General features: G+C 52.4%; 1 protein-coding gene across 5 annotated transcripts; it reads right to left on the reverse strand.

Annotated features, from left to right (window-relative positions):
* Window positions 1–2,343: 2,343 nt before the first annotated feature.
* TXN2 (thioredoxin 2) lies at window positions 2,344–9,846 on the reverse strand. 5 transcript variants are annotated; one of them, XM_042051266.1, is made up of 4 exons: window positions 9,752–9,846; window positions 9,033–9,217; window positions 7,890–8,013; window positions 2,344–3,101 (listed from the first exon to the last, which is right to left on the reverse strand). In XM_042051266.1, exons 2-4 carry the CDS (start codon window positions 9,215–9,217, stop codon window positions 2,985–2,987), a joined length of 426 nt encoding a protein of 141 aa, XP_041907200.1. In that variant the 5' UTR covers window positions 9,752–9,846; the 3' UTR covers window positions 2,344–2,984. The 5 variants fall into 5 exon arrangements, with proteins under 5 accessions (XP_041907200.1, XP_041907204.1, XP_041907201.1 ...); XM_042051270.1 differs by having other exon boundaries at window positions 9,810–9,828; XM_042051267.1 differs by having other exon boundaries at window positions 9,783–9,801.
* Between the last annotated feature and the right edge of the window lie 1,498 nt (window positions 9,847–11,344).

Here is an 11,344-nt window from a genome sequence, read left to right on the forward strand (position 1 = left end):
CCCTTGAAGCTGGTCCTGGCATAGCACCTCTAGTAGAGAAGACAGCAAAGCTCTCCCTCCCTCCTTGCAGATATTTACTATGAGCCAGAGCAGCTGGAGATTAACTCAGAGTTCAGCAGGCAGGCACAAACATCTTGGGGAAAGGAGCAGCTGTGTTAGGGCTTGATGCAAGTGTAAAGCCAACAGAAACGAATGGAAAACCTTTGCTTGCCTGAAATCAGGTGCCTTGGACAAGACTGTGAGGACAGAGGCACTGTGCCTGATCCTTGGGGGAACCTTGGCGTTGGGTTCAAAACAGGCATGGGGAAGAAAAGCGGGCTTAGCTGAGCTTTGCTCCCCTTGGGAAGGCACTGACTGCCATGTCCTCTTAAAATAGAAACAAGGAACATTAAGAGCTGAGAAAGCTACTGTCATATAGACAGGCTTGGGCAGGAGAGCAAGTGCTTGACAGATCAGAGGAGGATTCAATGTGCTTAACTCCAAAAGGGAAAACAAACTGCATCCTCGCTGGAGAGAGGAAACATTTTCCCAGCTGACATAGGAAAAACAGCTACTGCTGAGGAATTACCCATTGCTTCAGCTCCCTTCAATCAGGAAAGACCAACATCACATTCAGGTGGCATGAAAATTGCTGTGCAACCCGTCTTCAGCCACTACATAAATACACTACTGGCACTGCTTCCTGCTTGCACCTCCTGTTACTAACACTGCTGTGGGAATCCCTGAAGCCTTCCCCAGCAGCTGGCAAACAGGGAACTGAATTAAAGACCTGGCACAGAAAATATCCTTTTGCTCTGAGTTCTGTCCTGTCCTTTGGTGAAAACCTCGCCAAGTGCTTGGGGAATCTCAAGATGTCCCCAAAGCCCTCCTCCTCCCATCCACCTGTTACACTGTTCTGAAGGATTCCCACAGGGCACCACCTACATGGGTCTTCAGCATTTATCTCAAAGAAAACAGTTGTGACTTTCACATAATGCACCCTAAAGTGTGCTGGCACTTTAACAGCTAAGTGACACTTTAGCTCTGCTTTTCCTTAGAAGGAAGCAATAAAATAACTATTTTATACTGCCTGTAATTACACAATGCAAAGGCCCCGTGTTTTTTCCTGTTCTGTAGGATGGTAAGGCAAGAAAGTTGACTATTGTCGGGTATGTGACGCTGTTCCCCTACTTTTCCTGCTCATGCAGGAAAATGGAGAGTCTTTACTAGAAGTGTTTACTGGGCAGGAACACTGAAACTGCAGGGGAAATTGCCCAGCCTGAAACCTGAGGAGGTCAGAAGCAGCACAGCCTCTGTGGTCTCTGGAGTAAAATGAAATGCCAGTTTTTATCGATTGCAACCGACCAACAGCTCTTTACCAGATTACATCCAAGTGACATCACCTCTAGCAGCGTGCCAGCGGTGAGGTCAGCCCAGCCCGAATGGGAGGCACCCACCTCAGGGGACCAGTACCACCTTGTGCTGCGGCCCAGGCCCCAGGGTGACAGAAGCAGGTGGGAGCAGTGATGCCAGCAGCACTGCGGTTGCAGCAGGACTTGGATCACCACCCCCTGGCTCCTTCAAAGGTCATAAATTGTTACTGCAGAGGTGCAGAAAAAAAACTACCTCACTGCTCACATGCCAGGGAGGTGAAATGGAGCAAAGCCAAAGCAGATTTAAGAGTGACTGAAGGAAACAGAAGCTGTGGTGAAAAAAAAAAGCAGCTTGTACATAGTTATTAAGCACTTACAATGTTCTCATGCAGCTTAGATAAGCAAGCTGGAATTAAACAGTACAGTAGTCATCAGTGCTGGTGCTGTACTCTGCCTGCAAGCACAAGAGGAGGCTGGCAGCACTCAGAAGCCAGGTTGACAGGAAACAGGTGTATGTGAGGACGAGGAGGAAGAGGTTGGAAGGGCTGAAAGCTGCTCGGATAGAAGCACACAGCTGGCACCGTCAGTCCAAAGGTCAGAGCAATTGAAGTCAAAAGGCTGCCTTCTGGCAGGGCTCACCTGTGTGAGCACATTTAATTATTGACAACAGGGACAGGGAGGCTCTCAGGCTCCACACGCTGGGAAGGGGCAAGAAAAGCACAGGGGGAGCGAGCACAGCTCAGGTTCCTCATGTGCAAGGAGCAGCTGTTCCCCTGTGCATGAGAGGCGAGTCCTCCCTCTGCCCCCTGGATCCAGCAGCACACAAAGGGGGTCCTACAGGCAGCACTGAAAGCCCCATGGAAGCAATCCCCTACTTTGTTTTTCAGCACATTAACTTTTAGTAGGGATCAAGTCATAACCTGCACTTTCCCAACCCATCATTAGAAACTGTGCCGCTGATACTCCCAACTCACCTCTCTGGACAGACAGATTTCTGAGAATCAAGTTTTATTCTCCCAGCTAGACAGCAGTGACTGGTAGAAGTTCTCTACTGCAGACATACAAAAGGAGATCCATAAAATACTTCTCCCTATTTTCTCTTATAAAATTATGATGGGAGATCATGGATTTGTGGAGGACATGTACCTGTCCCAGCAACACAAGGACAGAGGACAAAAGAGACAGGTTTCACAGACAAGGCAGAGACATTCTCAGCTTTAAACAAACCCACCCAGGACAGGTATGTACCATCATCTTGCAGGGAGCAGCTGCCCTCTGCTCTGGGCTATCAGATGTGAGGCAAAGAGAAAAACATTCCTCCTCTTAACTCAGCAGCAGCAGCAGCTCTGCACGTCAGCTCTTGGCTGATAAACACAGGCTCCTAATTCCAGCCACATTCCCCGTTTTGAGAATAAGCAGCCCTTGCTCCTCAGCGCCCTTTACAACTACTGCTGCTCATGAGAAGGGGGAGAAGGAGGGAAGGGTTACAACATTTTCCATCTCCTAAAAACACCAAAAGAGAAGAAACCTCTGGGTTGTAAGGGCAGGCAATTGACCTGCCCTCAGCTCTCCCAGGCAAGGAATGCACAACATGGACGTGTCCAGAGGCAGAGGCACAGCCACCCTTTTACTTCAGGCTCCAATGAGTTTCTTGAGGAATGCCTCCAGCTGATCCTCATCCTTTATGCCGACAAATTTATCCACAACATCTCCGTTCTTCATAGCCAGCACAGTTGGCACTGCTGACACCTAGGGCAAGAGAAACAGGGAGACAGGTGAGCAAAGCCTGCAGGAAGCCAGCTGCACCCAGTCCCCCAATGGAAGTCTAAGGAAGTGGGTACAAGGGAGCTGAGCACGCACTGCTCTAGGGTAAGATGTCCACTCGCAAAAGAGGCCAGCTGAGCTCCACGTTCCTCCTCTCCCTGTGGCCTCATCTCTGCACTGACTTACACCACACTGCTCAAGTCAAGGCTGAGCTGCGTTTTGAATTTAAGTAAGACCCAAATTTTTAAAGACAATACCAAAGCTAATACAAAAACAAGGCAAGGCTGTTTCCTCCTCTCCAGTACAAATGCTTCTTCTCCTTCCCTTTTGTCCTATCATAAGCGAACACATCTAGGACACCTCTCAGACATGATGACCTTTGGACATTTTACGGCCATGGCAGCAACAGACTGGACCTGTGTTCTTCTCCAGACAGGACTGGAGCTCTAATCCTAAACCACCCCACCATTGCACAGGCAGATTTCCTGCTCCATCATATTATGGCAATGACAATCCCCTCCAACCCTTCTTCCTTTTCCACTTCTGTTTTCAGTGGTTTATCTGGTCACACACCAGTGGCCATTCACTGCAGATCCCTGGTGATTAGGTAAGAAGTGAGAAAGTCCCTCTGACCAGAGCTAGCAGGCAGCTGTGCTGCTCTGGGCGCTGCTTTACTAGCCCAGAACAAAGTTCTCTGGGAATTATCCAAGAGAACAGTGTTGGAAATGACAACACTCCCCAGGGACTTGCTGGTTGACTGGTGACACCAGAGACCCCAGGGACATCACTGAAAGAAGGAACAACCAGAGCTTGGAGAGCTGCAGCAATGGGAGATCTGATCACATTTCTGACCCCACAGCTTCGATGCCCTTATCTCTGCAGTCTTGCCTCCAAAACACATCCTGTCCTTATCTTGCCCGCTGACTCTCCAGCCTGTGGGGCCTTCCCATGTGCACTGCCAGCCCTGCTGCCAACAAAGATCTGCAAATCCCTCTCAAAACCCATCAGAGGGCTGGCTCTTCTCCCACTGGGAGCCTGAGATGAAAGGGCCATTCTGTCTCCCCTTCCCACCCAGCAGTCCAGCGTGGCTCCCCGCAGTGTCCTTCAGGGCTTGTGCAGTCTCATCTGAAGGGACGGGAGCGTCGGGGCTGCTCAGTGCACGATCTTCAGCTCCTCCTAGTGACTGCAGGGAGCAGATCCAGAGGGCTTGGGCCCCAGCACTGGCGATGGTGCCAACACATTCCCGTGCGATTTTAGGAGAGAGAAAGGATGCACTGCACTCAACTGCTCCCTCCCTGAGAAGGGCAAACCTCCATCGAGCACAGTTGCTCTGGTTCCATCCAAAAAAACCAAGAGCCGGCCCTTATTAGGGTCTGGGTGAGAACAGGCAACTCTTGGAAGCTCTACAAAGAAGCAGCCAACACCACGTTGCCAGGACCTGCAGGCTGACCAGTGCACCCATGAACTTCACACGGCCTTGATCCCTCTGTCTCTTTCCCTCTTCATGCTGGTGAGCAAATCCCAAGAAAGAGTGGAAGGTCTGGGGCTGGTGCTGCAGAGCCAGATAAGAACGAGAGTCACAGAGCAACTTTCCTCTGCTCAGAAAACACGATGATTTTGTCAGCTTCCTTCCTGCCAGCTGCAGCAAGGGCAGCCTGTTAATGGAGCATGTACTTTGTTTTGCTGGTTGAGAAACAAATGTCATGGGAATTTCTAGAATGCAAAGTTGAGGGCATTTTTTCTTTTTTTTCCCCCCCATGTCTTTTTTTGGGTCCCATCTGCACTGAACCTAAACAAACTTTCCTCCTCCCTCAAGAGCATTTCTACAGAAAAAATCAGTCTGCTTTCGATTAGTGTTGACCACACAGATAAATAAACAAACATGGCCATCCAGGTTATTCCTGGCAACACCCATACCAAGGGAATTCTCTCCCACCTGAAACTTTTATACAAGCTCAGATGCCACACATCAGAGCAGGGAGAAGGATTTCACCCAGGCCTCTGAGTGAGGCGGTAACAGGATGGAGCTTCATTCATGAATGACCATCTCTGTACCCAGCAGCTCTCCTGAGCTCCCCACCCACAGTGGCCAGAGAAGGGGCTGCCCTTTCCCAGTCACTACCACAGAGGCAACTGGCCAAGGCAAGAGATGAATCTAAAGAATTTTAAGAGACTGCAGATAAACAGAAGTATTTCTTCTCCCTTTCTGCTCTTGAGGTGAGAGGTCAGGAGCTGGCTGGAGCAGTGGAGAACGCCCCCAACTAGAGATGGAAGGTGTTAGATAAAGCAGGGAGTCCCCAGAGAAAGAACTTTTGTGCTGGGCATAACAGGACGGGGAGGGGCACTGGGGACATTGCTAGTTGCAGGAAATGCATCCGTGCTTTGTGCTAAGCCAGGATGGCTGAGAGCCAAGGGCTTGTGTAAAGGAATGCACCAGCATTCCTCTGCTCTTCCAGGGTGTCTCCCCCTCCCGCTGCCTCCCCTGCACCAAGGAGGCTGCTGAAGAGGACATTGTGCAAGCAGGCAGCAAGCTGGGGGCTGTGTGTGTGCGTGGGCAGGGGAATAAACATGGATGGAGGGAGACTTCCTGGCAGCCAAGGAAGGAGTTGTGGGGGTGGCATGGACACTGAAAAGCCCCAAAACAAAGACTTCCTCAGCGTGCAGACATCTGATCCCCAATGGAATGGCTTTAAAACAAATGTTTTCTGATCCCTCCTAAATACCACCTTTGGTTTTCCTGATCTCTCACAAACACTCTATTTGGTCGCTCTTTGATCTCGACTCGGTGCCTTCCCATCAGCCCTCACACTTCTCCTTACACAGCAACTCCACAGAAGATGAAGCAAAACCAAGCACATGCTCAGCACACGAACCAAACTTCTGCCTCGGAAAGGATGTTTCAAACGATCTGAGCAAAGAATTTTCCTATCTCTGTTTGCAGCTACGGTACTTGCAGACACTGTCTAGGGATGGTGTTTCAGCCACGGGGATAACGGCCAAGACAAGGCGCACACACACATCACTCCAAAAGTGGAGGAGGCCTTCTTGCAAAACAAAAACTTCATCATGTTTGTGTATAAGGTTGCAGAATGAACTGCGAGAAGGTGACCCTTCCCTGCAGCCCCAGTCCTACCTGCACACAAACACACACAGCGGGCAGCGCAGCTGCTCCCTCGGCACCCGGGGGAAGAGGACACACAGTGCGTCATCAAACCTGCACAACTGGGGACTTCCAGCCTCTTTCCACCCACAGACCTTTCTCTGCGTGCACACACCCTGCTTGTTGTTTCCACTCATCTGAGATTATCCTCTTGTAATCCCAGCTAATTCTATCTACTGGAAAGCCTGGAACAATACATGAGTTGAACTAATAATCTCTATTCTCCTTAGCGTGGTTGCTACCAGAGCCTTCCCTGCATCTGTTAGGATTTACATGCTTTTAGATCATCACTAAAACCACCTCACCCTCTTCAACTTCTCACCAGCACCCCTTGAGCTATGCAGCTTTTGGGCTTGCAGCAGCTAGCCCTGCTCAGGAGCCAGCAGACATCTTCCTTGGCCCAGGGTCTATCTGCCAGCATGCCTCCACCCTGGAGAGCACCGGAAGCTCTCGTGCTCAGCTTGTGGGAGCTGCAAGTCATGACTGTGGCCACCAGCTGTGTGGACACGCCACCACAGCACAGGCAGAAAGGTCTCCCTGGGGAAAGAGTGGGAGGGAACAAGCTGTTTCCACTTCCGTCTCCTTCTGGCTCGGCAGGGTGTGGGAATGGCATACAGCGTCTTCTCCAGGCTCAAAAAAATGACAGCTTGCTCAGGAAGGAGATGGTTCACACTTTTCAGGGCAGCTCAACAAGCTTGCTGTGCTAGTTGTCACCTTGGGAGCAGGACTTCATCTGCAGAGGGGGAGCAGATCCATCTGTGTGATACCCAAGTGAAAATGAAGCACTTTTTTTCCCTGTAAAACATAACAGCAGGATGCCCCAACTCCATGGGCAGAGTGGTTGTTTACAAGGAGAGACAACAGAGGCAGGCACTGCCCTCAGAGGGGCTTTTGTGTTTCTTAAACTACCTAATCACTGACAGAGGGGACAAAGAAATGAATCATGCAAAATAAGCCATGGCTTTCTCCAATCATTCTGCTCCTTCCTGGGAGAAAGGCAGCATAGGGAACACAATCAGCAGTACTGTCACACACTTACACCAAGCTCCTCTCCTTTCAAGAGCAGGACATGTGCTCCTGTTGTCTATGTGTTTTTTCTGACCTGGCTTCTACCTGTCCAAATAAAACTCACCGTGTCTCCTTGTGCTACAACTTAAGGATGGGACATTATGACCCAGCTAGAGATCCTGAACAAGGAAGGGAAAGAGAGGACAGGCTGGTTGCACAAAGAACCATGTTCAACAGCAGTGCAGAATGGGGCTTGTTACTTCATGTTCTTGCCCTGCACCTGAGCAGCCCCGGCTCGCAGCAGAACTCCATGTGTGCTCCAGGCCCCTCGAGGCCAGGGAAGTGTTTACACTGACAGATGCCTGCAAGGCCTAGAGGACACCTCCCTGCAGAATTAGAGGTGGGGATGCTGAGCACGACCAGCAGAACTGGAGCAGAGCTCAGCACCAAAATCCACCTACTAACAAGTGACCCAGTGGATCAGGAACCCGTAGGCTCTGGGCTTCCCCTCCCCTCCAACACTGCTGCTGTGCAGGCACAGCCCTCCCCAGGGAGGCACCTTTGCACTGCCAGCCAAAGAAAGTCTGTGCTCTTCCACCTCCTACCTCGTATTCGATAGCAAGGTCTGTGTGATCATCAATGTCCACCTTGGCCATCAGCACCTTCCCCTCCTGCTTGGCCACCAGCTTCTCTAACCTGGGGCCTAGGATCTTGCAGGGACCACACCACCTGATGGAGCAAGAAAAGAGAGGAGACATTAGGAGAGGCAGGTGCAGCAGCAGCCATGGAAGGCATGCTGGTACTCCAGTGTCTTTACCACCATTGCTGTTCCACTCAAGAGCCAGCCTGGAAATACAGTTCCTGAACCACAGCTTAGAAAAACAATTCTCTCACAACAGAGCTGTCAAAGGTGTTAAGGAAGCTCTGTATCACATTCCAGGCTTCAATTAATTGTTCTCTCCTCCCTGGATGATCCCAACTAATGCTCACTTTGGTTTGTCAGTTTGGTTCATTTAGAGCAGAAGTTTTTTGGCTGATTTGTGTTCTGTTTGCCCCAAATCAGCTGTAACAGGCTCACATGACAATACTGGAGAACTATGAAAATACATGAAAACCCCAAAGATAATCAGTATTGTTAATCCAGTGGATAACATCTGGGAATATTTTTACTGGCAGGAGGATGACAGGATTTTCATTGAAGACAAATACTGTCATTGGTGTCACATGGCTGTTAGTAACACATAAAGGCATTTGCTATAAAAAGCCTCAAAACCACGCAGCTTTAAGAAACACGGAAAGACACAACATGACAACAGTGAGGCACTGCAGGTGCAGAGCTCTCTGTGGCTGTTAACAAACTTTAATGTTTCTTAGAGGACATTTCATCCATGAAGCCAAACAGGGCAGGTATCAAGAGTTTTTTCCTGAAGCATCTTTTGTAGGATGATGCAACACTGGGGCTGGGGTAACAAGTAAGCACCTGGAAGGTGCAGCTATGCCACCCTGAGGAATGCCTTCCTGGCACTCCTGTTTGACACTGCTGCAGGGTGTAGCTATGAGGGAAATCTTCACAGATGGAGCCTGACAGGCAGAAGCGTTTTTCAACACCAGACTCCACAGCTTGGGAAGTCCTCAGGCATGCTCCTCCGTGGTGTTCCCAGAGTGCCACCACATCAGGAATGTCACACAGGGACACACCGGCATGGGTGATGGTGGAGAGGGGTGCAAGAGCAACGGGTGGAACTTACTGCGCGTGGAAGTCCACCACAACGGGCTTGGGGCTGTTCACCACCCGGTCCTGGAAGTCACTGCCATCCTGCACATTGAAAGTGCTCCTGCGGCCAGCTGAGGTGCCAAAGGCCCTGCCGTGGGATGCCAGGGGGCTCCGCGCGGGGAGGGACAGCAGCCGCTGGAGCGCCAGCCTCTGGGCCATCTGTGGGGAGAGGTGGCTGGTGGGCTGGGTGCACCCCATGGTTGGTCCCACTGCAGCAGCGCCCTGCTCCGAGCCCCCTCGGCAGGACTGTCCCCGGGCCAGGAGGTGTCCAGGACAGACGTTTATGGGATATGACATGGGAGTGCTTCCTGCCCCTGTGTCCAGCCCCTGCAGCTCCAGCCCCACAGCCACGGGGCCCCCAGCTAGACCCCGCCTCCTCCCCGCTTACAGGAGACAGCCCCAGACACAGGGTCCCCGTTTCCCTCAGCCCTGCAGAGCAGAGCTGCCCCCACCGCCCGTTCCTTCCTGCCCACAGGGCGGACCCAGGCCGCGGGATTCCCACTGCCCCGACAGCGCGGGGCTCCTTCAGCTGATGTCCCAGCAGCTCCCGCAGTGGCACAGTGCCCCGTCCCCCAACCCGAGGGGCGGGAACAGCCCCAGACACAGGCGCCCCGCTGCTCCCCCCGCCCGAGGGCAGGCGTACGCAGCCAGGAGAGCCCCGCTCCCCTCACCGGGCCCGCGCCCCGCCCGCACCTTCCCGGCCGCGGAGGTGACCCGCACACACCGAGCTTCCGCCCGGCGCCCCGCCCACCTGCGCCCCGATTGGTCGCCGACGCCGGAAGACTGAGACAAGCAGGCCGGTCGCCTTCCCAGCCGATTGGCAGCCGCCTCAAGAGCCGGCCACCTCTGATTGGCTGTCGTGTCTGTCCATTAGGGCATTTCGCCCCGCCCCTGGAGGGGACGGCGGGATGTGCTGCGTGGGGCAAACCCTGGCTGCTGATTGGCGGCGAAGCCCTCCAATGAGCGCCGCGGGCGCACCACGAGGCGCGTGGCGCCTTCCGCACGTGGCGCGGGCCCGGCGGCCCGGCGGCCCGGCGGCCCCGGCCCCGGCCCCGATCTCGATCTCGATCCCGTCGGCTGGCGGCTCTCTCCAGATTGCTCAGATTGTGGCTAGGCAAAGGGCCACCTGCTTCTTTAAGCTTTGCTGGAAGCGCACAACTCTACAATCTCCCAGACAGCAATTAACTCCCTTCCACAACGCACCCTCTGGGGCAGGGCACCGGGACCAACCTGCAGCCCTGCACTCAGGGGTGACCACAAACTAGCATGGCCCATGCCACCCCCCGGCCTCTGTAACCTGATGGAAAATCGTTTGGAGCCGGCGCTCCCTCTCCCTTGCCAGCTCCAGCATCAGAGGAGCTCAGCAGGAGCGAGGCTGAGAGCAGTGCTCACCCTGCAGCACCCAAAGCAGGGAGACTTGGATCCTTACTCCCCCTGTCCTGCTGGAAGCGAGTGGCAGGAGAACAGCTGGAGTTTCAACTCACAAGACGCTGGGAGATGTGCACAGTGCATGCTGGAACTGTTGGTGGGTACCAGTTTTTTCAACCATTGCTTTTCTAAGGGGAATCACAATTTAAGGCAATACATACAGATCCACAATCTCTTGGGGGAATTTGAGGATGGAAGAGGAAACATCTGGAGAATGTGCACATCTGTAGGTACAACGGGGATGCACTCTGTGTCAGTGCATAGAGGGAACAAATGAAACAGGCTCTTGGTGACAGCTGGTCAATCCAGTTCAGCCACAGGCCCTTTTCTTCCCCTGCACAATCCCAAAATAAAAAGCCCATGGTGCCGAGGATGTAGCAAATATTAGCACCACCCAACTACAGGCCACGAGAGCCATTCCTGGACTGGCCTTAGAGCTGGGGCAATGGGAGGTAAAGGCCACAGAAAGATGCTGATTGATGCCAGCTGAGATGATTGTTTCCCTCTCCAGCTCCATGTGAACAGGCACTATCTTCCAGCAGCAGCACTGCTTGCATAGCCCAGTGTTCTCAAAGAAAGCAAGAACTCCTCTGTCACTTCCTTCACCTCTTCTGCTCCCCAGCCTCTCCAAGGAACTGGCGTTTTACTGAAACAGCAGCTGAATTCAAAGGTTTGGGAGAGCTTTAGGTACATGTAAGGTACAGCCCCCTCAGTGTGGAAGAAAAAGTGAGTATTTTTCAAGAAGCTAAAGGGTTGGAAAAACGTGTGTAAATATAAGCCTGTTCCCTGTCACCCCTCCTCTATTTCCTAGAAATCATAGGGACATTATGAGGTCAAGCTCGAAACTGCTCTTGCTTT

Source organism: Corvus kubaryi, unplaced genomic scaffold (assembly GCF_017639235.1).
Source record: "Corvus kubaryi isolate FWS band 111438036 unplaced genomic scaffold, C.kubaryi_AGA036_p1.0 74, whole genome shotgun sequence".
In the NCBI taxonomy this organism is placed as follows: domain Eukaryota; kingdom Metazoa; phylum Chordata; class Aves; order Passeriformes; family Corvidae; genus Corvus; species Corvus kubaryi.

Bases quoted from the DNA above. Each gene is read 5' to 3' on its own strand.
- TXN2 (XM_042051266.1), bottom strand. From the start codon at position 9,217: ATGGCCCAGAGGCTGGCGCTCCAGCGGCTGCTGTCCCTCCCCGCGCGG. The intron at 8,014-9,032 runs GTAAGTTCCACC...TTGCTCCATCAG, and splicing joins GTGGTGGACTTCCACGCGCA to GTGGTGTGGTCCCTGCAAGA. The intron at 3,102-7,889 runs GTAGGAGGTGGA...CTCTTGCCCTAG, and splicing joins ACCTTGCTATCGAATACGAG to GTGTCAGCAGTGCCAACTGT.